At 51.0% G+C, this 27172-nt stretch overlaps 1 protein-coding gene across 1 annotated transcript in view; it reads left to right on the top strand.

Annotated features, from left to right (window-relative positions):
* Nucleotides 1-27172, top strand: part of LOC146251882 (plexin-A2-like) — a 77831-nt gene that overhangs the window by 742 nt on the left and 49917 nt on the right. The window contains exons 2-7 of the mRNA XM_084681393.1: nucleotides 8406-8506; nucleotides 19183-19306; nucleotides 20986-21139; nucleotides 23285-23381; nucleotides 25570-25684; nucleotides 26560-26760. Of these exons, the coding sequence (XP_084537519.1) occupies nucleotides 8406-8506; nucleotides 19183-19306; nucleotides 20986-21139; nucleotides 23285-23381; nucleotides 25570-25684; nucleotides 26560-26760 (792 nt within the window). The remainder of the gene's footprint in view (nucleotides 1-8405; nucleotides 8507-19182; nucleotides 19307-20985; nucleotides 21140-23284; nucleotides 23382-25569; nucleotides 25685-26559; nucleotides 26761-27172) is intronic.

Raw genomic sequence — 27172 nt, 5'->3', positions numbered from 1 at the left:
AGATCACTGAGACTGGCCTTCTGTTCTCGCTCAGTCACATCGCTACTCTGCTATCACAGGCATCTGAACTCAAACTGTCCTTGAACGTGTTAAAAGACTCCAATTACTCAGCAAACAGATCCTTATCTCTGATGAAGAGCCTAGACTACTGTTGTACTTGGTATTCATCTGGTGTTTATTAGAATGCAGAGTGAGTTAGAAGTGCTTGAAGTGTTCCTTCAGTTTAGCTCTCTTGGTGAGATGGAATATACTGAATTCTAAACCAAGTTCTTTCTCCTACCCACAATGCCGTTTTAGAAGCCTGAGAGGACAGGGCCAAGTTTCAGCCATGTGATGTTTCTAGATGATACTTGGGCTTTTGAGCTACAACCAAGGGACTATGACTAGGATTTAGGGCATTGGGGATAGGCCCAAGGGCTAGGACCGACAGCGGCATTTAGGGACCACAAACTGTGACCTGGGATCTAGGGGGAGGGCTTGATGTGGTGCCTGGTGTGGTTTGAGGGATGTGTGATGAGCAGAGCAAGGCAGCTGAGACAGGCTAAGGAACCAACACTGTGATTAGCACCTAGCAGCTCATCAACTGTCCTCGTATGGCTTCCTATGACAGTATAATGTCACTGGCTTTGTCTCTCTCTCCCAATGAACACTGCACCATCCTTTGTTGCTCTAATGGCAGCACTAGGCCATCCTAATTGTAGGCTTTAATTGCAATAATTATTTACAAGCCTAATTAAAGCAGAAAGAGTGTCGGGGAGAAGTGACTGCCAGTTGAAGGAATCAGGGTGAGTTCTGTCAAGGGCGAAGAGAGGGAGTGTGAGGGTGTAATTGGTGGAGACAGTAGTTTGGCTCTTTCTGGGCTCAGACACAGTTTGTCTGAGAGAAGAGAGGAGCACTAGAGTATGGATAATGAGCTTGCTCTCTCTCTCTTGCTCGCTCTCTTTCACGATCACTTTCTCTCACCTTTTCGCTCGCTCTCTCTCTCTTTCACAATCACAAGTGGATAATGCTGATTATCTTCTATTGTCAGGGGATGTATGGTATATAGTATAAGTAAACACAGCATTCATCATTATAAGGAAGAGTGTGGCTAACATAAGACAGATCAGATAGACATGGATTCAGAGGAGAGCAGGAGCAGATTTATGTGATACTAGTAACCGGCAGAATGGTTTCCACCTTCTGCGTGGTCTATAGTGAAGTAGGAAACATGAAAGATGGAGGGGACAGGTAGTAAGGCTCGCTGTGTGAGGAGGATGGAGGAGACACTAAGGCTGTTTCAGCTTGTTATGCTCTCCCTCTCTCTCTCTCTCTCCCTCTCTCTCTCTCTCTCTATCTCTCTCTCTCTCTCTCTCTCTCTCTCTCTCTCTCTCTCTCTCTCTCTCTCTCTCTCTCTCTCTCGCCAAACAAAGTCACTGAGCCACTGTCACAGTAAGTGGACTCTCTTTCTCTGTTTCTATCAATCTCTTTTTTGCCTGTTTGTCTCTCACTCTCTCTCCTCCTCTCTCCCCTCTCTCTCATGCCAGCTATTACTGCTCTGCAGATTGAATCAGTGTTGTCTTTTCCTCAAGCACAGAATCTCAGGTGGGTCCTGTGGTAGTGTTCCTGAGCCTGCTCAGGGCAAGGTGCTCGTCTGCTCCTGGTAGAAGCCCAGGCCTCTAGACAGGGACCAGGTGACTCCTCACACAGGTGCTGGATGGAGACCGGATAATTAAGTGTTTCACACATCCAGTTAGCCGCCAGCAAACACATACATGCTCAAAGACACACACAGATACATACACACACATACACACACACACACACAGACACACTGGAGATTGTTTGGGATAGAAGTGAAGCTTCCCTCTGCCACCTGAGCCTGGTTATGAATCCCCCTTTACTCCCCTCCTTCACACACACACACACACACACACACACACCAATGATCAGCCACCAGAGCAGTGGGGTGTAGCCAGTCCACCCTCCCTCTGTTTCTACACCATGGACAGGAGAAAACAAAGCCATACAATTTATGGAAATCCACACATACAGTTATGAGACAGTGATGTGTGTCTCTGAGGGACAGAATGCCCCTCTGTCTGGGTTGTTTTTCGAAATCAATACCCCCCTCGCTGCCAGACAGAGTGTGCCGACCATTCACACACACACACACACACACACACACACACACACACACACCGCCTGTTGGAGTGTAGTGGCTACTTTATTAACTCCTCACATGCTGACTGGAGCGAACGGCTCATTACTGGCTGCAGTGACAGGCTAGGTCTCACGCAGAGAAACACACACTCCACTGACCCACACACTACACACACACACTACACACACACACTACACACACACACTACACACACACACTACACACACGAGTGAATGGAAGGGAATCCGACTGACAGACCCACAGAGAGACAAAGGATAGCTGGTAGGAGCAGACAAGGCATGTGTGTCTTAAATCCCATTCCCTGGGTAGCACTGCTAGCCTGCATCCTAGTCTTTAATCCTGTCTCCCATCTATCTTACTCCCACTGCACGGAGGCTCTGAAGCCAGCTCCAAGGATCACCTGAACATTCCTATTGGCTTGATCTCCTTCTACAATCACTAGACATGGCCAGCCCTGCCACAGGCCTTTATGACCAGGTGTGTGTGTGTGTGTGTGTGCGCGTATGTGTGTCAGCAGCTATCAATTACACACAGTGGGACGGCTACTAGACTACTATTGCTGTCACTGGCCACAGCGTGGCAGAGGAGCATGCACATGTGTGCGCACACACACGCACACACACACACGTACGCACACACACACACACGCACATACACACACACACACAGACACACACACACGCCAGACACACATACTAGCGGATACTCGAATCTATATGCACACCATTCTTTGTTCTCCACCTCTTAAATGTCAGCTGCAGCCTGCAAGCCAGTTTCCACTAAGAGAGGAGGAGGGATGGAGGGATGGAGGAAGGAGGGGGGGGGGGTCTAGGGAGGAGGGAGCTCACAGTGACAAGGGGGCGTGGAGATGTCACTTGCTCCTCTTAGCCTTTTTCATGGAGAGGAGCGAGGAGTATAAGTGAAAGGATGAGAGGAGGAAGAAGAGGAGAGTTACTCTGTAAGGTTGACAAGCAGTGGTACTGCTCTCCTCTCCACCTTGCTGTGCCATCGACCAATAGCACCGCTGCATTATTCAAACAAAATCATCCATGTATAAATAAATGAAAATGTGTTTTTATGTCAGCGTTTTTGTAAGCTTATTAAGGTTCAGTGTTGCGTTCAAACAGAATGTGAGGTAAGAGCATAGAGAGAGAGAGAGAGAGAGGGGGGAGAGAGAGAGAGAGAAAGAAAGAGAGAGGGAGAGAGGAAGAGAGATAGAGATAGAGAGAGAGAGAGAGAGAGAGAGAGAGAGAGAGAGAGAGAGAGAAAGAGAGAGGGAGAGAGAAAGAGAAGAGAGAGAGAGAGAGAGAGAGAGAGAGAGAGAGAGAGAGAGAGAGAGAGAGAGAGAGAGAGAGAGAGAGAGAAAGAGAGAGGAAGATCGGATGAATGAAAGCAAGGGGTACAGAGAGAGTAGAGGGGGAGAGTCAGAGCAAACGTAACCACATCTTTTTAAATGATAGATGTGGTGAGTTTGTCTCTATTGCCGCTAGTAGTTATTGAACATGTATGTGACTATGCCTTTAGGCTGGCTGCACAACAGCCTACACACACTCTGACACTGAGGCCATCTGTACTCTAACTTCCCCCCCTCAATACCCTCCCTCTCCACCACTCCCTCTCCACCTCTCCACCTCTTCCTCTCCACCTCTCCACCTCTCCACCTCTCCTTCTCCACCTCTCCACTTCTCCCTTTCCTTCTCTCCCTCTCTACCTCTACATCTCCCTCTCCACCTCTCCACCTCTCCACCTCTCCACCTCTCCACCTCTCCTTCTCTCCCTCTCTCCCTCTCTCCCTCTCTCCCTCTCCCTCTCCACCTCTCCACCTCTCCTTCTCTCCCTCTCTCCCTCTCTCCCTCTCTCCCTCTCTCCCCCTCTCCCTCTCCACCTCTCCTTCTCGACCTCTCCACTTCTCCCTCTCCTTCTCTCCTTCTCCACCTCTCCTTCTCTCCCCTTCTGCTCCTCTGCCGTGGATCTCCTAGTCCTCCTGTCCAGAAAGAGGATTTCAGTCATACATAATTGATAGACTCCCAGCTCTATCGACTGCTTGTATTTTTCATCCTGTTTCTCAGGTCGATTCCCTCTCTCCATTATTCCAGCATTCCCCCGGTGCAGCCAGACCCTCTCCTCTCTGACAAACACGCACACACACACACATACACACACACACAGTCCTGCTTCATTCACCAGTTTAGCACAACTGCTAGTCTGGCTCCACACCACAGCAACAGACAACAGACCCCCCCTCCTCCTCCGTCGTCTGTGCCCTCCATCCCCCAATCCCCACCACCACCCCCCCCCCCCCCCACACACACACACACACACTTCCACTGCAGCCCGCTGCTCCTGTTTGTCTCTAATCTAAGCAGTTGGCAAAGCATCCAGAGAACACATGTTGTAATCCTCTGCCATGTGTGTAACAATGTGGCAATTGGCAAAAGGGTACAATGACAAATGCTTTCATGAACAAAAATGCTACCTTTTGTTTGTTTGTTTGTTACTCTGCACTCGTGTCTGTATGGGGGGGGGGGGCATGACCTACAGAAGTGGTTTGGCCTCTCAGCCCCACAGTAATAAATACTTGTTATTTTACCTTGGAGTTCAGATACTGGTCAATCTCCTGAATGTATTGAAACATTTGACCAAATATGCAGTCTTGCAAACTGCAGCTAGTCTGACATGCAGTATAATGATCAAAAGAGAATGTTTTTGTGCTTGTGTGTGTGGTGTACTAGGGCATGCTGCACAGATCTACTTTGTGGGGTCTTAGTGAGTGAGGAGAGAGTGAGAGCTGAGGCCTCTGGCTTTGAGGGCCAATCTCAGTGGGATTACCACAGCAGATTAGAGAGTGACTCTGGATGAGGGCAGGGCCAGAGAACACAGGGGACCCTCGGACATTCAGACAGTGTTTTAACAACATCCCCCCCCCCCCCTCTCTCTCTCTCTCTCTCTCTCTCTCTCTTTCTCTGTGTCTCTGTATCTCTCTCTCTCTCTTTCTCTGTGTCTCTGTCTCTGTATCTCTCTCTCTCTCTCTCTCTGTCTCTCTTTCTCTCTTTCTCTCTTTCTCTGTGTCTCTGTATCTGTCTCTCTTTCTCTGTGTCTCTGTATCTGTCTCTCTTTCTCTGTGTCTCTGTATCTGTCTCTCTTTCTCTGTGTCTCTGTATCTGTCTCTCTTTCTCTGTGTCTCTGTATCTGTCTCTCTCTCTCTCTCTCTCTCTCTCTCTCTCTCTCTCTCTCTCTCTCTCTCTCTCTCTCTCGCTCTCTATGGGAATGATATTGTGGACATGATCGATGGGCCTCATTCCAATGACGTGTGGGTAGGCTGGCTCTCATTAAAAATGTATGGAGGTTGGGGAGTTGGTGTGTGTGTGAGTGTGTGTGTGTGTGTGTGTATGTGTGTGTGGTCGAGTGTAGGTGGCAGGCTGTCCCAGAGGTGCCAGCTGTTTACCGTACACTCTGGGGGAGGGGTGTGTGTGTGTGGGGGGGGGGGGGGGGTAGGAGACAGGAAGGGGGGCTCTGAGGTCAAAGCCTGACCTGTTGCCATGACGACAGGCGGGTGGAACACAATTTCCCCGGCGTTTGCGAATGGCGCGAGAGAGCCAAAGCACATCTGGCAGCAAACAGGATCTCAGCAACACGGAGCGATGGGGCATTTCAACCCCACTCTGTCTCTCTTTATCCCTCTTCTCTGTCTCTTTCCTCTGCCGGCCCGGGTCCATCTGTCACAGAGCTGTGCTTGGCTGGGCTCAGGCCGGCGTGGCCGAGGCCTGACATGAAGACACCATTCATCCTGCACCTCCAGAAACACACCAGCAGTCCTACTGCTCCCCCATGTCCATACATTGTCATTCTCTCCAGGGTGCTGGAGCAAAGCCCCACTGTGTGTGTGTGTGTGTGTGTGTGTGTGTGTGTGTGTGTGTGTGTGTGTGTGTGTTTAACACTGGCCTCAGCCCTCAATCGCACAGGGTAAAGGAGGGTAACCTGGAAGAGTGGAGCTGTATTAGATCACATTCTGGGTCTTCTTTGTGTCTTTTCTTCCTCCAAGCAGAGGGAGACATGCTGCCTTACTGTACACACACACACACACACACACACATCTCAGTGGGAGAAGGGGCCTCATTGTGCAAGCCTGCTGTGTTGAGTGACTGTAGCGTGTGCTGGGCAACAGCTGCCGTGATCCCCTGAACCCTGCCCCCCCCTCCTCCTGAACCCCCACTCACCTCCACCACATCCCCTCACTGCCCCAGCATCAATACTGCCCCCCCCTCCTCCTGAACCCCCACTCACCTCCACCACATCCCCTCACTGCCCCAGCATCAACACTGCCCCCCCCTCCCCCTGAACCCCCACTCACCTCCACCACATCCCCTCACTGCCCCACCATCAATACTGCCCCCCTCCGTTCTACCCCCTCTCTGTGTTCTGTCTGACTGTCAGCTGGCAGGGAAACATGTATGTAGACATCAGTCCATGAGGGACCCCCCCCCCCCCACACACACACACACACACACACACAGCCCCTCCCCACTTGACAGCTGTCTCACTCTAACAGTTTTACAGCCTAGAAATGGATCTGTCTCAGGGAAAGTTGGACAGACCAGTTTCACTGTCTGCCCATAGTTTGGGGGGGGGGGGGGGTATTTTGTTGGAACTGGAGGGCTCGGTCCTGGTCCAGGGCTGCCAGTGGCCCCTGCTCCCCAGGGGAGGCTCACTCCTGGTGGGCTTGTTTGTCATCGGGCTGGGCCGTCCTGCTGATGTGGCTGGCCAGTCTGGAACTCATTACTGCCTACCACCTGTTTGTCCTGCAGCATGGGAGCCAGGGGATAGGGGCTCATTTAATAACACCGACACACTGACACACACACACACACATCTGAGACTGTTGTGTGTGTGTGTTTAGGCACGGGGGGGGGGGATAATTCAGCAGGAGTGACCGTGGAGAACTCTACTCACAGCTCAGGAGTTGTTGACGCCCCACCGTGTCAATGGCTGCCTTTGTCTGTGCCCCCCTCCCCGGCACCCCCCCTCTCTGCTTGAGACAGGTGGGAAGCTGCCCAAATACACAGACCCCGGACTCCTCGACCCAGAACAAGTCTTTAGCGTTAGCCCAGTAAGCATATCAGGGTCCCAGCCCAGCCTCTGCTCTTACCGTGGTGATAATGTCATTAAACAGGTCTGTGTTGGAGGAACACAGAGGGCCCTTAAATACACCAAATAGAGATTATTATTGTCCCCCTCCTAGTGGGTTTATGTCACACTGGGCTTCGATCTGCGGAGAGAGGGATGAATAGAGGGAGGCGGGCTCTCCCTGTCAGAACCACTCTCTCTCATTCTCCACCTGGGCCTGCAGTGGTCAAACAAAAGACCATTACTGTTGGTCTAAATACTGCATCCACACTGAGCAGAGAGGGACTGAGGTCCCTCCCCACTCCCCCTGTGTGGGAGCCGGAGTGGGCCATTTGAAGTCTGAGGCATTTAATGCTCACCAGGAGCCGGGGAGATGCAGGTGTGAAAGGAGTAATCCTCTGGGCCATAGCTGAATACACACACGCATGCATTCACACACACACACACACACACACAACAGCACACAAACACACAGGCTTCTGAGTTGTTTTCTATAGTCCAGCCCAGGAGTGTGTAGCAGCAAATTCACCCAGGGTGCCACTGGCCAGACTATTGACCACTATTTCACCACCTGAAACGTGTTAAGTTAATTTGTGTGCATGTTAATTCTTTTTTTAGGGTTTCTGTCTCCAGTATACTGAATGCAAATCTTTAGTGCCATTGTTATTTTGTGAACTTTTGGTTCTGTATGCAAATATAAATGTGTGTGTGTGTTTAACCAGGCTCTACCCAGACAGGTGCGTAGAGACAGACAAAGAGCCAGTGATGACAACACTAAAGAGTTCTCTAAGACCAGACTCTCCCAGCTGCTCTCTCCCTCTCTCTCTCTCTCTCTCTCTCTCTCTCTCTCTCTCTCTCTCTCTCTCTCTCTCTCTCTCTCTCTCTCTCTCTCTCTCTCTCTCTCTCTCTCTCTATCTCTCTCTCTCTCTCTCTCTCTCTCTCTCTCTCTCTCTCTCTCTCTCTCTCCCTATCTCTCTCTCTCTCCCTATGTCTGTCTTGCGCTCCCTGCAGTATACATCTGTTTACCTCTGACATAAGTGTTCATTTGTTTGTTCCCTGTGTGTTGTCTAAGGTGTTAGAAAGGCCTGCTGAGTGACTTTGTTCTATATGTTCACAGGTGACACAGGTCCCCATTGAGTCTTGTGAGCAGTATGGGACATGTGGAGAGTGTCTGAGTTCTGGAGACCCCCACTGTGGCTGGTGTGTCCTGCACAACATGTGAGTATCCACCAGCACACCACGCAACCACCATGTAACCACCTTACAACCTACACACAACCAGCACACCACGCAACCACCATGTAACCACCTTACAACCTACACACAACCAGCACACCACGCAACCACCATGTAACCACCTGACAACCTACACACAACCAGCACACCACGCAACCACCATGTAACCACCTGACAACCTACACACAACCAGCACACCACGCAACCACCATGTAACCACCTGACAACCTACACACAACCAGCACACCACGCAACCACCATGTAACCACCTGACAACCTACACACAACCAGCACACCACACAACCACCATGTAACCACCTGACAACCTACACACAACCAGCACACCACGCAACCACCATGTAACCACCTTACAACCTACAACCAGCAAGCACACAACCTTCGCACAACCTTCATACAACCTTCACACAGCCACCACACCACCAATACAATGCCAACCCCCTAACAACCCTCTAACAACACTCTCCTAACGCAGAGCTTTTGCATAACCACCACAGTGAGCGCAGCTATAACAGAACCAATGTTCTGGTCAAGATTTTCCAGGGATTTCAGCTTTTCACATGCCAGTTGAAATCTGCTGGCATGTGAGTGACTCCTGGAAGCGAGCGTCCCAGCATCGTGGCTACAGAGCTGTCTCTCTCTAGGCTCTCGCCTCCTGCCCGCTGGGTTGACTGACGGCTGTCCTGCTGTGAAATGAGTGGCCGTAGCCCCTGACCTCTGATTCACCCACACACAGACCTCATGTAGCAGCCGTGGAGGCCGTGAGTGGCACCTGCTGGTGACATGCAGGTACTGCGTGTCCTTTTACTACCCCTCCGTCAAGATCGGCTGAGTTTAGTGAAATGCAACGACACACAGCAGAGCCTTTATAGGTAGCTTTATATTTAATGATACATGCTTACATATTCCGTATACATTCCCAAAAGAGTATTTGAGGTAAAGTATTTCAGTCTGTTTCAAGTGAAAAGATGGAGTGAGGTACAGACAAGGGGCCCTTTTATTTCTCTCTCTCTCTCTCTCTCTCTCTCTCTCTCTCTCTCTCTCTCTCTCTCTCTCTCTCTTTCTTTTCTCTCTTGCCGCCTGCAGCTTTGTTTGCTGCCAGTGTGTTTCTGCATCCCCAGCTTCGACCTGTTAAACACAGCCTTCTCTCTGAGCATATACCCACATTTTAGCTGCAATCATCATTATTGTAATGGCAGCCACTGCAAAGTGCACTTAAAGTAATTTACATCACTCCAGTGCTGGGACAGGGCAAATAATTGCCTTCCAACATGGTAATTATTTGTGTCCTTGCAGGAGATTCTGGGACAGTACTGCTCTATATTGTACGCGAGCATACCTCCGCAGAGATCATTTACCTAGCCTCTGTCCTAGTGTGATGATCACATGCTCCGTGTGGAATCCTAGACTGGCTGGTTCCTTATGACATTCTTCTGGTGTGTGTATGTGTGTTTGTTACATTACATACCGTCATTTTGTTTTAAAGACGGGTAGATTTAATTGCTGTGACGTGGAAAGCAGCTGAACATGAGCAGCTGTTTCGGGAGAGTGTGTGTGGACAGCTAAACTGTATATGGGTTGGAGAGGTCAGTTGTAAATGTATGAAGCATCCCGTCAGATCATCTATCTGCTGCCTGACACCAGGGCCCCCGGTGCCACCTGTCCCTGCCGTTAACCCTGCTCCCTCTAGGACCCAGCTCTGCAGGGGCCCTGCGGCAGGGGGCACCCCTTGTCCAACCAGCCTGACACCCAGGGGAGAAAGACATAGATAGATAAAGTGGAAGGGCGATGTTCCTAAGAGATGGATAGAGGTAAAGGTGGCGATCTGAAGGGTCCTGGAGGAGTGAGATACATGGAGAGAAAGATGGTGAGGGATGAATAAAGAGAGAGTGAGAGAGAGAGAGAGAGAGAGAGATACAGAGAGAGAGAGAGAGAGAGACAGAGAGAGAGAGAGAGAGAGAGAGAGAGAGAACACATATGCCAAGAGGGACCATGATGGTTCCCTTGAATACTGCCAGATGAAGGCAGCTGGTTCCCCTCAGCTACACTGAAGCATCCCACGTCCAGACCCCCACACAGCCTACTGTCTGCCTGGTCTACAGCTGTCCACCACAGGCCCCATCCACACATCACTGTTGACTTGATGTAATTAGCTTCTCTTCTTCTCTCCCTTTCTCCTCTCTCTTCCTCCTGATTTTCTCCCTGCAAGGCAAGTATCTCTGCTACACTAGTCTGCTCCTCACATATACACACTCAAACACAGTCTCCCAGACACACTTGTGAAGGCTCTCTTCTCTCTCGTCTCCTCCAGATATCAGAGATGGTTGGCTTGCCACACGTAAACACTCCTGTCTTTGATCACCTCCTCCTTCTCTATTCCTCCCACTGCTGCCATCTACAATCTCCCTCTCTCCTTTCGTCTCCTACAAACACTGTCCTCTCCTCTTCCCTCTGTTTGTGTGTGTGTGTGTGTGTGTGTGTGGTGATTGAAGTTCTGCATGCTACGGCTCCTAATGAGGAACATGGCAGGACATTAGCACACCGCTGTCTGAGTTGCTTGTGAGGAGAGAAAAGGCTGGGCACTGGGCTGAGCTGGGCTGGGCTGAGCTGGGCTACACTGGACTAGACTGGACTGGACTGGGCGGGGCTGGGCTGGGCTGGACTACACTGGGCTGGGCTAGACTGGGCTGGGCTGGGCTGGACTACACTGGGCTGGGCTACACTGGGCTGGGCTGGGCTGGGCTGGGCTGGGCTAGACTGGGCTGGGCTGGACTAGACTGGGCTGGGCTGGACTACACAGGGCTGGGCTGGGCTGGGCTGGGCTGGGCTAGACTGGACTAGACTATACTTGGCTGGGCTGGGCTGGGCTAGACTGGGCTGGGCTGGACTAGACTGGGCTGGGCTGGACTACACAGGGCTGGGCTGGGCTGGGCTGGGCTGGGCTAGACTGGACTAGACTAGACTATACTTGGCTGGGCTGGGCTGGGCTATACTGGGCTGGGCTGGGCTTGGCTGGACTGGACTACACAGGGCTGGGCTGGGCTGAGCTAGACTGGGCTAGACCGGGATTGGGCTAGACTGGGCTGGGCCACTAGACTGGACTACACTGGGCTGGGCTAGACTGGACTAGACTGGACTAGACTGGGCTGGGCTGGACTGGACTAGACTGGGCTGGGCTGGACTGGACTACACAGGGCTGGGCTGGCCTGGTCTATACTTGACCAGGCTAGGCTGGTCTAATTTAGATTCGACGGAGGGGCTAGACTACTCTGAACTAGGCTGGGGCTGGGGCTAGGGCTAGGGCTGGGATAAACTGGACCATTCTGGTCAGAGGTGACAACTTATGTTCCTTCTGCCTCCCATCTCTGTAGTTAAGCCTCTGAAGTCCCTTAATTACCAGCAGCTGCTAGGCGTTTCCTGAAAGCACCAAGGAGGAGGGAACAACAGAGAGGCAGAGAGAGAGGAAGAGAAAGAGAGAGAGAGGAAGAGAGAGAGGAACAGAAAGAGAGAGAGAGGAAGAGAGAGAGGAAGAGAAAGAGAGAGAGGAAGAGAAAGAGAGAGAGAGGAAGAGAGAGAGAGAGAGAGAGAGAGAGAGAGAGAAAGAAAGAGAGAGGAAGAGAGAGAGGAATAGAGAGAGGGAGAGAGAGATTGGAAGAGAGGGAGAGAAAGAGTGAGAGCGTTTGATGGCGCATACTCAGACCCACAAAAGCGAGCGTCGTTTTGATTGCGGTTCAAAGGAAGCTCATCATCTCTAGCACTCTTGAGCTGCAGCCATGAATGCAGTACTGTGGTTGGCTGCTGACTGACCACCACCTTACTAAGCCCTGCAAGCTGGAGTCCTCCATTCCTCTAGCACTCTATCCCTCCATCAGTATCTCTCTCTCTCCTTGCCAGCCAGATTAGCTGTCTAATCACACCTCAGTGTGTTCTAAGACCAGCTTGTTCCTGGGTGAAGGCTCCAGCTCAGATCCAGATCAGGATTAGCCCCAAGCTGGGGATCGACAACATTTGATCCAGAGACCTGATCTGATAGGCATAATCCCAGGAATCAGAGGTCAGGGGTCATACTGGCTGAGAACATTAAGAGCTTTATGACTGCATGTGAGAGGGTGTGCAACCATCATTAGGGCTTTCTGTAGAGAAGAGGCAGAACTAACGTCTGCAGATGGTGGGGTGAGTGTGTTGCTACTAGTAAACTGTAGGCTAGTGTGGATGCTCCTAGTCCTCCAAGTGTGTGTGTGTGTGTGTGTGTGTGTGTGTGTGTGTGTGCGTGTGTGTGTGTGTGCGTGTGTGTGCATGTGTGTGTGTGTGTGTGTGTGTGTGCGTGTGTGTGTGTGTGGTTGTAGTGGATGAACTTGCAGCAGCACCTCACCACAGACCTGCAGCTCCACAGCAGTTGGCACCAATTGCCTCTCTATCGCAGCCGAGGTGCCACAGGGGTGCGGGACAAAGAGCAGGCCTCCCCTCCTCTTTGTTTTCCCTTTCCCCCTCCATCCCTCTCCCCCTCCATCCCTCTCCCCCTCCATCCCTCTCCCCCTCCATCCCTCTCCCCCTCCATCCCTCCCCCCTCCATCCCTCTCCCCCTCCATCCCTCTCCCCCTCCACACTTTGTGTGGCTTCGCTGAGCTCTGGCAGCTAGAAGGAATGGGACAGACTTCCACTCACACAAATCAATGTGATTAGCTTAAATGCTGTCAAATGATTTGTCTGGCCTCTGCAAAGCCAACAAAGCTGCCTCCCTACATCACCTAGACCAGAGGGGGCTGTGAATGAGCTCCATCTGCTGCAGGGCCTGGCCAGGCTGGGTGATCCAGACATGCCTGGACCTAGTCAGGTAGTAAAAAAATAAAATACAATGAACCAACAAAGACAAGCTAAGTCCTATTCTAGAATTGTCTCATTATGGTTTAAATGCAGACCTTCCCACTCTAGAGTCTTAGCTGGTGCTATAGGTAGCACTGTAGTCTGAATGAGGTGATAGCCCCAACCATAAAATGTCCACTAATTTGCCAAGACCAACAATGATTAGACTAAGGATGATTATAGCTTGTTTTCTCATTTAGCGTGTCACTGTGTGTGTCTAATGGTCTAGTCCTGAGCCCTCTACACAGCCAGTCTGTCAGCCAGCCAGCCAGTCAGTCAGCCAGTAAGGCAGTCAGCCAGTAAGGCAGCTCTAATGAGATATTGATCAGGAACATGCATGTGTATCAATGCCCTGTGTATCTGTGCCATCTTCTGCTACAGTTATTACTACAAACTTGTATACTAAGTGTGTGTGTGCGTGTGTGTGTGTGTGTGTGTGTGTGTGTGTGTGTGTGTGTTGTGTGAGTTCGATATGGAAGGGGTGGATAGTCTCGGTTTCACCTCCAGTGGAGTCTGACTCTGACATCTAATTTAAAACCACAGACAGGGGAGGGAGGAGAAGACAGAGAGGGGGGGAGGGCAAGGGGATGCAATTATTGTATTACTCATAAGCCAATTAATAAGAAAGCCATTTGGTTCCCTATTAGTGGATCCTGTTAGAGAGCCCACCATCACTCCCCCAGCCTCACCCCCCTCTCTCTTTCCGTTCTTCTCTCCCTTCCTCTCCACCTCTCTCTTTATGTCTCAGCCCACACAAGCAAAGTGTGTGCTAGTGAAAAGCCATGGGCCTCAGGTGAACCCTCTCTCTCTCCTCCTCCCTCTCCCTTTCTCTATTTCTTTTTCTTTTCTACATCCACATCTTTTGAAAAGGAGCAAAAGCGAGCTCCCAGTGTAGAACATTAGTATCGGCCATTTTACCATTGAAGCCAAGCTCAGTCTCCCCTGGCTGTGTGGTTGTGTGTGTGTGCAGGAATATGAGTGCTTTTAGTTTTTCTCTGTACTTGAGTTTGTCTGAGTGTGTGTGATGTGTGTGTGTGTGTATGATACGTGTGTATGATATGTATGTGCACTCTTTGAGGCTTGTCCTGTGGTGACACTACAGAAGCCCCCAGCCAGCGGAGCAGGTCTCAGAGACACGGCGGTTGACCCCCGAGGTTGACCCCGGGATTTCAGTGCTCCCGCTCACGTCAGCAGCAACCCTCACAGCAGCTTGAGCCTGGGCTCTGCCACACAGGGCAGGGCCTCGTTTCCTCTCTCCTGCTGTCGCCGTGGATGTGCTCACTCATCAGACGCGCAGCAGCACGCAGCCAAGCAGCTATAACTCTCTATGAGAGCAAACACCTCACTACCAGGACTGCAGTGAGGAACCACAGCCCAACACGCTGTAGAACACTCGGCTATAATGAGCACAACACCTAGCACAACTCACACCCCACAGCACTAGAATGTTCCACAGACACCCCAGGTCGACATCATATACTACACTACAAGACATTTTGCCATGTACGACAGCGGTCCCCAACCTTTTTTTCGCCACGGACCGGTTTAATGTTGCAATATTTTCACGGACCGGCCTTTAAGGCGTGGCGCATAAATACATAAAATAAAATGATACGACCGGCATACAAACGGTGGCATTTTCTAAATACAATAATAAACGTGAATCCACTGTGTACTCTTATGCAACTTTATTAGCAGCGGCCTCGTAACATCGTGCCAACAACATAACATAACATAACCTCTCTGCCCTTATTATGTCCATGTCTCTGCGGCTCTGCCCCGCTCTGCCCCAAACACTCTCTGGTCGCTATGGTAACATTTAAACATGCCTTCAAAATAAGACGCAACACAAAAACAAATATTTAAAGTGCTTTTTTTTTTTATAAAACTGAAATAATGTAATTATTTATTATTTCTCTGCGGACCGGTACCAAATGACCCACGGACCGGTACCGGTCCGCGGCCCGGGGGTTGGGGACCGCTGATGTACGACACTCCACTCGCGTGACAGTATACATATGTATATACGCCAGAGTACAAGATCCTACACTACACCATAGCACTGTGGTTTATCTCACAGCACAGGATACCACAGTACACCACACCACAACATAGTAAAACACAAGACAACAGCATAGAACAGTATGGAGTACAGAACACCACTGTGCAGTATGGTACAGAGCTGTTCTGCTCCAGGATATAGGTTAATGTCTCTATGCATATTAACATGAACATGTGTTGCACCAGCGCCCGTAGGGCCCTAACAGGTGTCCATACAGCCACGTAAACCTCCCCTACACACCAATACCATGTCCACATGCTGCTGTTCAACACTGCTTTGTCAAGCATCATCAGATATGCAACACACAGATCTTCATTCTCTCTCTCTCTCTCTCTCTCTCTCTCTCTCTCTCTCTCTCTCTCTCTCTCTCTCTCTCTCTCTCTCTCTCTCTCTCTCTCTCTCTCTCTCTCTCTCTCTCTCTCTCTCTCTCTCTCTCTCTCTCTCTCTCTCTCTGTCTCTCTCTCCCTTCCTCTCTCTCTCTCTCTCTCTTTCTCTCTCTCTCTCTCTCTCTCTCTCTCTCTCTGTTACTTTCTCTCTATCCTTCTTTTTCTTTCATTCAGTCTTTCATATTGAAGGAGCTGATTCTTTGTTTGCTTTCGAGAGTGAGGATGGAGGCATTGTCTCCTCTCCTGTCTTTTCCTCTTCTCTCCTTTCCTCTCCTCTCCTATCCTCTCCTCCATCCTGCTGAATTTGTGCCTGTTAGCTGTTCAGGGCTGAAACTGCAATCAACCATCCTCCCCTCACACCTCCACCACACCCCTGGGATGAGGGCTACAGGGAGGAAATCTTCTGCTGTCGCCTGTCTCTCCTGTCAAGACTAGTGTGTCTGTGTGTGTGTGTGTGTGTGTGTGTGTGTGTCTGTGTGTGTGTGCCTCAGAGCCTGCCTCAGAGGAGAGAGGACAGTGTAATTGCCTGTCTAGAGCGTGGATCAGAGAGGGAGATGGTTGAGTAGGGGACCCGGAGGTTAGCTTGCTGCTCCTGTTACCTCTGGTCCTCTCACACAGAGCGCTGCCTGTGCTCTGCTGCACCCCAACATCTGCTCACATCACCACACACTTCCCCACAAATGCCACACACACACCACCACACACATCACACACTTCCCCACAAATGCCACACACACACCACCACACACATCACACACTTCCCCACAAATGCCACACACACACCACCACACACATCACACACTTCCCCACAAATACCACACACACACCACCACACACACCACACACTTCACCACAAATACCACACACACACCACCACACACATCACACACTTCCCCACAAATACCACACACTTCACCACAAATACCACACACACACCACCACACACATCACACACTTCCCCACAAATACCATACACATCACCATACACATCACAACAAATACCACACACATCACCACTGTTAACAAGTGTGCTCTCAACTTGTATTGTGTTTCTGTCTTGTTTTGTTTATTGATTGAACAACCACACACACCACACACATCACCACAAATGCCACACACATCACCCCACCCACTACACACTTCAGCACACACACACACCACACACATCACCACAGACATCACCACACCGCACACTGGAGAAGCACACGGCCTGGGTCTAATGAGCCTCCCCTCATTTCCATCATCCCACTCTGTGGTTGTAAAGTGGGGTGCCTGTCGCTGCAGTGTAGCTGTCTCTGGGTAGCTGAGGAGGGAGGAGGGACTGGGCTCAGCGCTTCTTCAGCACCTTGGACAGCGTCTAGAGGCAACTATGTACCGGCTGCCTATCTGCCTCGAGGGAGCCACTTCCAATACCTCATTACTACGTGTGGGGCTGGAAGTGTGTGTGTGCGTGTGTGTCTGCATGCTTGTCGATGCTTCAACCCCACCTCCACCCCACCTCCCAGAAATCTTTCCAAGCCCCTCCAGGAATTTGAGTGGTCTGACACAAAGCCTTGGAGAGACTCTGAGTGACAGTCCTGGAGCAGGGGGGGGGGGGGGGGGGTGGTGCAGGAAGGTAGTCAACATTCAGAGGCATGCACTTCAGCTAATGAGGGAGCCAGGAGGTCAGCTACTCTACCTACACACTGATAATGGCTGTCTCCCGAAACCATGGCAACAGGAACACCCCCCTCCCCGCCAGCCTACCTTCCCATTTATCCCCTCTGACAAAAACCCAAAATCAATGGGGATGGAGGGGGTGGGGGGGGGGCTGGGCTAGGTGTGGGGGGGGGGGGGTTGTCAGTTTAATGACCGCTCAGTTCAGTAACGTCCCTCACCCCCCCTCCCCTCCCCCCACAGCCGTGCACATCTGATAGCACATTCAGTATCATTTTCTTCCACTATTATGGATGTAAAAGAGATGCGCCAAAATTGCCGAAAGACTAGCGCCGGATGATTTTGTCTGTGAGCGTCGGGTAGTGAGCGGGCGAGCGGGCAAGAGAGAGAGAGAGAGAGGGAGAGAGAGAGAGAGAGACAGAGAGAGAGAGAGAGAGAGAGAGAGAGAGAGAGAGGGAGGCATAGTGAGAGGCGGAGGGAGAAAATGCAGAGTAGATGTGCCAAGCGGAGAAAAGGAGTGAAAGAAACAGGAGAAAGAAAAAGAATGTCAGAGGCTGTATGTAGGCGTCTGCCAGTCTGTTAGAGGAGCTGCAGGATGCTGCCTGGTCCACATTGGAGCTACAGTAATCCTGCTAGCCTAGTGGGGGGAGGTACACTCTCTGTGCCACACTCTGTGCCCGGGGACTGGACTGTGTTTGCGTGTGTGTGATACTGTGAGTCAGATAGCCCTAGCCCTGACAGCATAATTGCACAGCAGTCTTAGTGTGGAGGATGAGGGAGGGTATGGAGGAGGTGGTCGAAGTTTGAGAGTTGATATGAGAAAGTGTGTGGTTACGGAGCTGGGTCGGGCTTCTAACATGTTCTGCACCTGACACACACACACACACCACCCTCACAGTTGGCTGATAGTGGTGGCCTGTCTCAGCACCTCGGACAGCTCCTGACCTGCAGGATTCCAATTAGAGGCACTGTGACTAGACAGCCAACCCCAATACAATGGACTAGCCACACACACACACACACATCACTAAGACATACAACCCATACATTAGGTACTAGACAGAGGAGGAGAAGACAGGATTGTAATAGGGTGGAGGGGACAGAGGAGGAAGAGTCCTAATGGAGGGTGAGGGAGGAGGGAGGCGGCTTTTAATGAGTAAGAAAATATCGGAAGGAGGAGGAGGAGGGCACCGGGCGCAACATCCAGAGTCTGACCATTAAGATCCCTTATTAGCAGACATGCTGCGATTTGTTAGCATGATGTCTCTGTGTGTATGTATATATATATATATATATATATATATACACACACACAGAACCCCAGTGTGTCTACATCACTGTGCCGGTGACAGGGCAGTGTGAGAGACCGGGTCTGTAAACGAGCAAGCGGAGGCTGCAGCAGGGACGATCCCCATGCCGTGCCTCTCTTGTGGTGCTGGAGGTGCTGGAGCTGTGGGCTCCACGCTGGACCGCTGTGGACCGTCTGGACCGCTGTGGACCGTCTGGACCGCTGTGGACCGTCTGGACCGCTGTGCTCAGCACCGGGGACCCTGGATGAGTCACGGTTCTGATGGCTGCTGTTTCATCATCGATTAACCCCGTCTCTCTCCCGTCTTCTTCCTTTGCCCTGTGCGTGTGTGTGTGTGTGTGTGTGTGTGTGTGTGTGTGTGTAGGTGTTCCCAGAGAGACCGTTGCGAGCGGGCGGATGAGCCGTACCGCTTTGCTGCTGCTCTCCCCCAGTGTGTGAAGGCCACCGTGTACCCTGACAGCATCGCTGTTTCAGAACCCAGCGTACCTGTGAGTGTCACACACACACACACATACACATACACACACACACAGACACATACACACACAGACTGACATTATTCTGCCATTTCCACAAATACACCCCACTGATATCCATTATCTGCAATCCACTTAAAGGCAGAGCACACTTCTAAACTGTTTCCAACTCTACAGTGCATGTACTCTGGGGGTGCACACATCCAGAACCATCTGGGGGGTGCAAGAAGTGCTCTGAGTGGGTGTGTTTGTGTGCATATGCTTGCTCTGTGCTTAGCCTTGAAATGTGTGCCAAGAAGTGTGTGCGTGTGTGTGTGTGTGTGTAGCTGTGAGTATGTGTGTGTGTGGCTGTCCATGATGGTGCAGATGTTGAAGATCTGTCAGCTCAGGCAGAGTTGAAGTGACAGATCTATATTTTTCTACATAACACACACACACACACACAGGTGACAGTGTGCCTAAGTAAGAGGTACGCCATGTGCTAGCTCATGACAGTGCTGGCCGTCTCTGCAGACATCATGACAGCAACAGGGTCACCTCATCCCCGCACTGAAACACATAACGGGAGCCATCGCCATGACAACCGTGCTTCCTTGCACAGGCGCCAGGAGAGCATGAAAAGCAGGAAAACAATCAAATTACCTTTATAAAAAAATGGCACCAATTAGGGCAGCCATTACTGAAACACCCTCCGCATCACTCTCTGTCTCTCAGAGGGGAGAAAAGAGCATGAAGAAAACCGGAAAAACAAACATTACTCTCTGTCCTTGCACATCTGTGTGTGTGTGTGTTTGTGTTTGCCCTTGTATGTGTTACACTCATAAAGTCTCGGTCATTAAGTGAGTGTGTGTGTTCTTTGCAAGAAATATGGGGGCTAATTAACTTCAGGGAGTGTATGGGGGAGTTGATACCCAGAGATTGAACAGGAAACATCATTCTCTTCTATTTTGGGAGTCTTAGCTTGGGGATGGGAATACATGGGCTGCAACCTGACTAGCATCAGTAAGACAACAGCTCTGGGAAGATATACAGTTTAGCCGCAACGCTTGTCTCTCCCGGTCCCTACAGCGCTGTTCTCTCCCTGTCCCTACAGCACTACGGTGTTTAGCGCTAGGCAGATAAAACAAAGGGAGACTTCAAAGGACCCAGCCCAAAATAACAGCTAATAGAACCAGGCTGTGAAATGCCACGTTGATTATTACCCAGACTCCCTCACTTGGCTTGAGAGGCAGATCACACACCCTGGTGTGCAGAATACATTTATTTATAGGCTGAGCTGCTGAGCGCTCTGCTCCTTTCTAGCCTCTGTGTCACCACTCTCCAGAGAATGACTTCAAACGCCTGCGTGGGTGTGTCTGTGTGTGTGTCTGTGTGCGTGTGTCTGTGTGTGTTTGTATTTCATGTTTGTGTTCCAATGAACTGAAGAGACAGAGGAAACAACAAATAGAATTTGTCAAGAGGCCATTTTTCCAATTTCCCTCTAAAAAGTCAGATCCCAACATCATCTGCATGTTGAAGTAGTTCTCATGTGTCCATGAGTTGCTGGAGCATGTTGTAGGAGACCACGACAAACCCTGTAACATGTTGAGTAGCTTGCTTAAAAGGTACACGTATGCTAAGAAAGTGTTGTCAGCACACTGTGTGTGTGAGCTGTGATGTGTGCCCGTGTGTGTCCTCCCCTGTGTGTGCAGCTGCTGGTGAAGGTGAGTGACGTGCCGGACCTTTCCGCTGGGATCACCTGCTCCTTCGGCAACCTGACGGAGGTGGAGGGCCAGGTCAGCGGGAACCAGATCCTCTGTGTGTCTCCTGCTGCGAAGGATGTCCCCCTCATCCCCACGGACCAAGGTAAACACACACACACACAACAGCACGCTGACACACACGCACACACACAACAGCACGCTGACACACACACACACACACACACACACACATCCGGCAAGCACACACTCACATCATCATGCAAACACAAACACAGGCTCACACAACGAGCATGCCCACTCCCGGGCGCGGTGCTCGGTGAATCTCCCTGCAGATGAGAGGCTCTGACAGGCAGAGTGTTAGGCTGAGCCCTGGCCCAGGCCGAGGCAGGAGAGGAACCCCACAGTGCCCAGCCCTCCAGCAGCTGTGTTTGGCACCACCGACTTCATTACACCTCTCTTTGTTTCTCCGCTTCTCTCTCTCCTATTTATACCCCCCCGTTGAGCCGAGTTAATGAGCTGCTCTCCATGTCCATCTACACAACACACACACACTCACATACACATACTCTCAGTCACTCTCTCACTCACATACACACTCACATTCACTCAAGGAACCATTGATCCACCCTGGTTGGTGTAGGCCGGGTCTGTAACAAGCTCCCACTGCCCCAGGCCGGGCCCCAGGACAGGGGATGTGCTCCACGGCAGGCCTGGCTCTATTAGGCCTGATGGAGGAGGCGCCCAGGCCCCCGTGGCCTGTGGCTGGCCCACAACTGACCACATTACTGGCTGGCTGCATGGGGCTAATGGACAGCTGCCTGGTCCGGCTGTCTGGAGGGCTGGCTTTTTTTTTTACAAAACTGGAATATTGTTGTTTGTCAGACAAAGACTGGTACAGATCCGCCCTTCCCACACTCACAGATATAAGTTTATAGAGGGTTTCGGTGTGTGTGTGTGTCTGTCTGTTTTTGACTCCCTCTTCTGATAGTAAATGACAGCCATGTTTACACAGCAGTCTCCTGGTACAGGGCTTGTCTGGGGGCTGATATATGTATTTCCCCCCAGGTAAATGTCAGCTCATCCCCCTAAACCCACCCTGCGTCCTCCCCCAAGCACAGAAGCCTTACACACACACACACACACACACACACACACACATACACACATACACATACTGGCAAATGTCTAGGTCCATTTTATCTGTCCGGAAAGAGGGGAAAATGGCGGAGGAGTGTGTGAGTGTGGTCTAAGCTGCTCTTCACCATGTGGTGTTCACTCTGCTGGAGAAGGCTGCCTGACGCCCAACAGGTGCTGCCCGCAGAACACGACGCTCAGGGTCACTCTACTCTCCCACGCACCGCCAGCCATCTGAGCAGAAGCCTGCACTACGCTACACACAGTCACACTCGATCACTCACTCTCTCAGACACACACACACACACACACAGTGCTGAGAGATGACGATGGTCCTTGCAGGCATAATTATGTGATCCCACAGTCAGTGAACACCTCAAGAAAATACATAACCCAGCTTTGTCTAGAATGCATAGACTTACATGGGTAATTTCAGTGGTTGCTGTCATGGCGAAGGGCTGCATTTTACATTTACATTTATTCATTTAGCAGACGCTTTTATCCAAAGCGACTTCCAAGAGAGAGCTTTACAAAAGAGCATAGGTCACTGAACATAACAACGAGATTGTCCCAAACATTGCGAGTAGCCAAAAACATGAAGCATACATTGTGAAAAAGCTAAACAAGTGCCAAAAGGGAAGACCCATAAGAGCATGCAGTTATACAAGTTACAAATTAAAACAACATGAACTGCAGAAACACCTCAGAGGTTTTCTAGAATGCTGGAGGCCATAGCAGAGAGGAGCTACTGTAGGCACATGTGAGAAGGACTCAGGGCTGTGTTGGGGTGGTGCCGGATGAGTCAACTCAGTAGGATCCTGGTCACCAGCCCACCCACCTGTCCCAGGACAGAGACTGGCACCTTTGGAGGATGGACACGCTGGCAGGGCCTGCTCTCTGGGCCGCTTCCACGACACCGGTGGAGAGAGAGGGTGAACAGGGGGACAGGGGAGCAGGGTCGATGGAGGGACAGAGGGATAGAGACAAAGAAAAGCTTGGGTATTTCCGCAGGGCTTAGCATACGCTTTGGAATGTTGAATATGTGGAAAATCTCACATCTCTCTCTTTCTCTCCCTCTCTCCCTCCCTTCCCTCCCACTGTCCTTCTCTCCCCCCTTTTTCTCTCTCTCTCACTCTCTCTCTCTCTCTCGCAGACTGGTCGGGGGTAGAGCTGAGGCTGAACTCCAAGGAGACGGGTCAGATGTTGATCAGCACAGAGGTCAAATTCTACAACTGCAGCGTCCACCAGCTGTGAGTGTCCCTCCTCTCCTCTCTTCTCCATCTCTCCTTTCTCATCCCTCCTCTCCTCATCCCTCATCTTTGACCTCCCCTCTCCTCCCTCCTGCCAGGCTACAACACTGAATCAATGCTGTGGGAATTGGTTACAATTTGTCCTTAACCTTGCCCAGTCTCTCCTCCTCAGCCCAAAATAGCCCCACAAAGACTAATGCAATCTGATCGCTCCCTACTCCCAGAGCTGCATAACGGAAATGTCTGCCTAGCGTTGTAATGAATTCTGCTGCGCTGCGCCGCTCGCACAGTAACGCACGCACGCTCTCTCTCCGACGCTCGCTCCCACCGAGCGCAGTGGAGTGGGATTTCAGCCCTGTTTTCACGCCTGTCGGTGCTGATTGAGTGATCTTGAATTGAATCCCTCGGAGCGCAGATCTCAGCGTTGGGGTGTGTGATCAGGCGATGCAGCAGAGGAGCTGTCTCAGAGTCTGGCGCCGAGGCTTCTCAGATGTGGGCCAGTCAGAGTCTGAAAGAACATGCAGGGTTGCCAGGTTTGGGGTAGATTAGGTCAAATGAGGGATGATGTCATAGTAGGAGATTGGGTAAACCTAGCTTTTAGAGGTCTCCCTTTTCACCCCTTTTTCTGCCCTCAGCTATTTCTTCTCATCTTCCTTCTGTCATCCTCAGCGTGCATGATGACTGTTTGTGTGTATGGTGACTGGTTGTGTGTGTTGACTGTGTAGAGTGTGTATTAGAGGATTAAGGAGTCAACTCATCAGGCTGTTGTCATGTCTGCTGATCACGAAGCTGAGCTGACATGTAGAGAACGCACACATACTGTTGAAATGCACAAATAAAACACACATGTAAACAGAGACACTCCCTACACAAACACACACACAAACGAAAACACATGTGCACACTTTTGTACACACGCTCACAAACACATACTGTACACACAAACACCAGTGTGCCGATGGGTGAATCAGCTTCAATTCTTCTGAATTACCATGTGCTTGCCAAGGATCTCTCCTGTGCTTTTGCACTGATGAATATTTCAGCACAAACAACTGTGCATAATTCAGCCTCTTGGCGTGAAAGAGTGAGTTAGAGAGAGAGAGAGAGAGAGAGAGAGAGAGAGAGATAGATAGAGAGAGAGAGAGAGAGAGAGAGAGAGAGAGAGAGAGAGAGAGTAAAGCCCTGGATGTTATATCTGTCCCACTCTGATGTGTCCTCAACACACAGGAAGTCCATCAGTATGAATGAATGAATGAGTGAGTGAGTGTGTGTGTGTGTGTGAGTGTGTGTGAGTGTGTGTGTGTGTGTGTGTGTGAGTGTGTGTGAGTGTGTGTGTGATGGTGCTGCTGTCTCTGGACGTGTGTTACTGAGAGGACATCTTCTCTGCTCACAAAGCACAGAGGGTGGTTATTTGGAGGCACATGCACAGGAGGTGCTTATCTCCCCCCTCATCCCCCCTCCTCCCCCCATCTCCCTCCCTCCCTCCCTTCCTCACACCCCTACCATACCAGACGGTAATTACAGCAGCTCTCCAACAATACCGGGCTAATGGTAATTGCAGGATCATGCTGTGCCAATGTCTTATTGGTCCTCATTACTCATGTTACCTACTCTCACCTCTCTCTCTCTCTCTCTCTCTCTCTCTCTCTCTCTCTCTCTCTCTCTCTCTCTCTCTCTCTCTCTCTCTCTCTCTCTCTCTCTCTCTCTCTGTCTGTCTGTCTGTCTGTCTGTCTGTCTGTCTGCCTGTCTCTCTATCTCTCTCTCTCTCTCTCTCTCTCTCTCTCTCTCTCTCTCTCTCTCTCTCTCTCTCTCTCTCTCTCTCACTAAATGTTGTTCTGTCTCTCTCCCTCTTCCCGTTTCTCTCTTTCTCTGAGTGTATCTTTCTCTTTCTCTCTCTTTTTATCTCTCGTTCTACTCTCAGCCTGTACGGCCTCAGCTCATACGTGCAGAACATGCACACTAGAAAGTGTCTGTGTGTGCGTGTGTGTCTTAGTGTGTGTCAAGTCTATCTTGGCACGCTCACAGTATAGTGCTGAGGTGCTGTGCCAACCACAAGGGCACAACAGCAGGTGCCCACTTGGGACGTAAACTTGTTTCCTCCTTGGCTCTAGCCCCCCACTCCCCCCCCTCCGTTACTGGACTGCAGCCTTTTCCTGAGTGTGTCCTGTCCATCTGTCTGCCTGTCCAGGTGTCTCTCCTGTGTGAACAGTGCCTTCCGCTGCCACTGGTGCAAGTACCGCAACCTGTGTACCCACGATCCCTCCAGCTGCTCCTTCCAGGAAGGACGCGTCAACGCCTCCGAGGTAGGTCACACACACACACCAAGTACACACTCACTCTCTATCGCTCACACACACACACACACACACACTCACCTTTTGTTCTCTCTGCCTCCCAGTCAGTGTGTTGCTCCTAGCCCCAGGGCTGTTCTCCAGGAAAAGAGACCTAAGATCCTCTGTATTGACAGCCTCTATTCATACCTATTGTAGTTTGCACCAGCAATTAAGACACAAATCTCTCTCAGTTTAGCGCTGAAGCTGCTCCTGTTAACAACGGCATTGTCAGATCTAGTCGGATCTATATGCTGGGTGCATATTGTATGTGTGTGTATCTGATATTGACTGTTCCCATCCTGTTAGGTGGTGTTTGAGGCAGTAAGTAGTGTGTTTGCCGCCTATCAGGGTGTCAAGTAACACATTGATCCAGCCAGGCACCTGAGACACTACTGCAGAGGACAGAGCGTGCCCACACACTCCCATACACACACTCCTGAGGGACTCACAGTAGCGCACACACAGTCACACACCCGATCACTCACACACACACACACACACACACACACACAGAGACACACAGAGACACACACAAACTCCAAAGCTCTATTACCGCCCCTCCCTCTCAAAGCAATGTCATCCTGTAACCCCCCCCATCAGCATCAGCTGTCATCAGTGACAGAGTAGCACCGGCAGCCAGTTCACCCCAGGAGGTGATCCTATTATATGAGGAAGGCTGGGAATCAGGCCTGGGAGCTGGAGCAACACTAACACACACACACACACACAACATACACTGCAGCATTTTCCCCGAGCTATCTCTGGTATGATACGTCGATTTTGATACTACTGCTGTTGCTGCTGTTGTGGTTGTTTATCTCGGTGCCCTCTCCCCGACCCTGCAGGACTGCCCCCAGCTGGTGCGCTCCCAGGAGATCCTGATCCCAGCAGGGGAGGTGAAGCCCATCACCATGAAGGCCAGGAACCTGCCCCAGCCCCAGTCTGGCCAGCGTGGCTACGAGTGCGTGCTCCACATCCAGGGGGTCAGCCACCGTGTCACCGCCCTGCGCTTCAACTCCTCCAGCGTCCAGTGTCAGAACAGCTCGGTGAGTCTGGGTCGCTGGGAAAGATGCGTGTCAACTCGGGAGAATCTACAACCCGTGCGTGTAAGCGTATGTGTTACTATGCGTGCGTGTGTGTGTGTGTGTGTGTGTGTGTGTATGAGAGGGTGTCAGCGGGGAAACTAGGGAGCCTATTTCCACCAGCCAGAGTAATTACACAGGAGAGGACTGCTGCAGTGGTGTTCTGTCCTCCAGCCTGCCAGACTTCATTCCCGAACCCAGAAGCTATACACACACGCACACACACAGATACACACCCTACACACACATGCACACATGGTCAGGAGGAAGCTGGGGGCAGGGGATAAGGCTTAAGACAACCCTGGGACAAGGAGAGGAAAGTCAAATCAGCTCTCTAGTGAACTGACTGCTGCCTGGATCAGCCATCTCCCATGAG

The sequence above is a fragment of the Hypomesus nipponensis genome, chromosome 18 (assembly GCF_054491055.1).
Source record: "Hypomesus nipponensis isolate SF chromosome 18, ASM5449105v1, whole genome shotgun sequence".
Lineage (NCBI taxonomy): Eukaryota > Metazoa > Chordata > Actinopteri > Osmeriformes > Osmeridae > Hypomesus > Hypomesus nipponensis.
The sequence above is the reverse complement of the archived record's forward strand: the minus strand, read 5'-3'. Positions and strand labels throughout refer to the sequence as shown.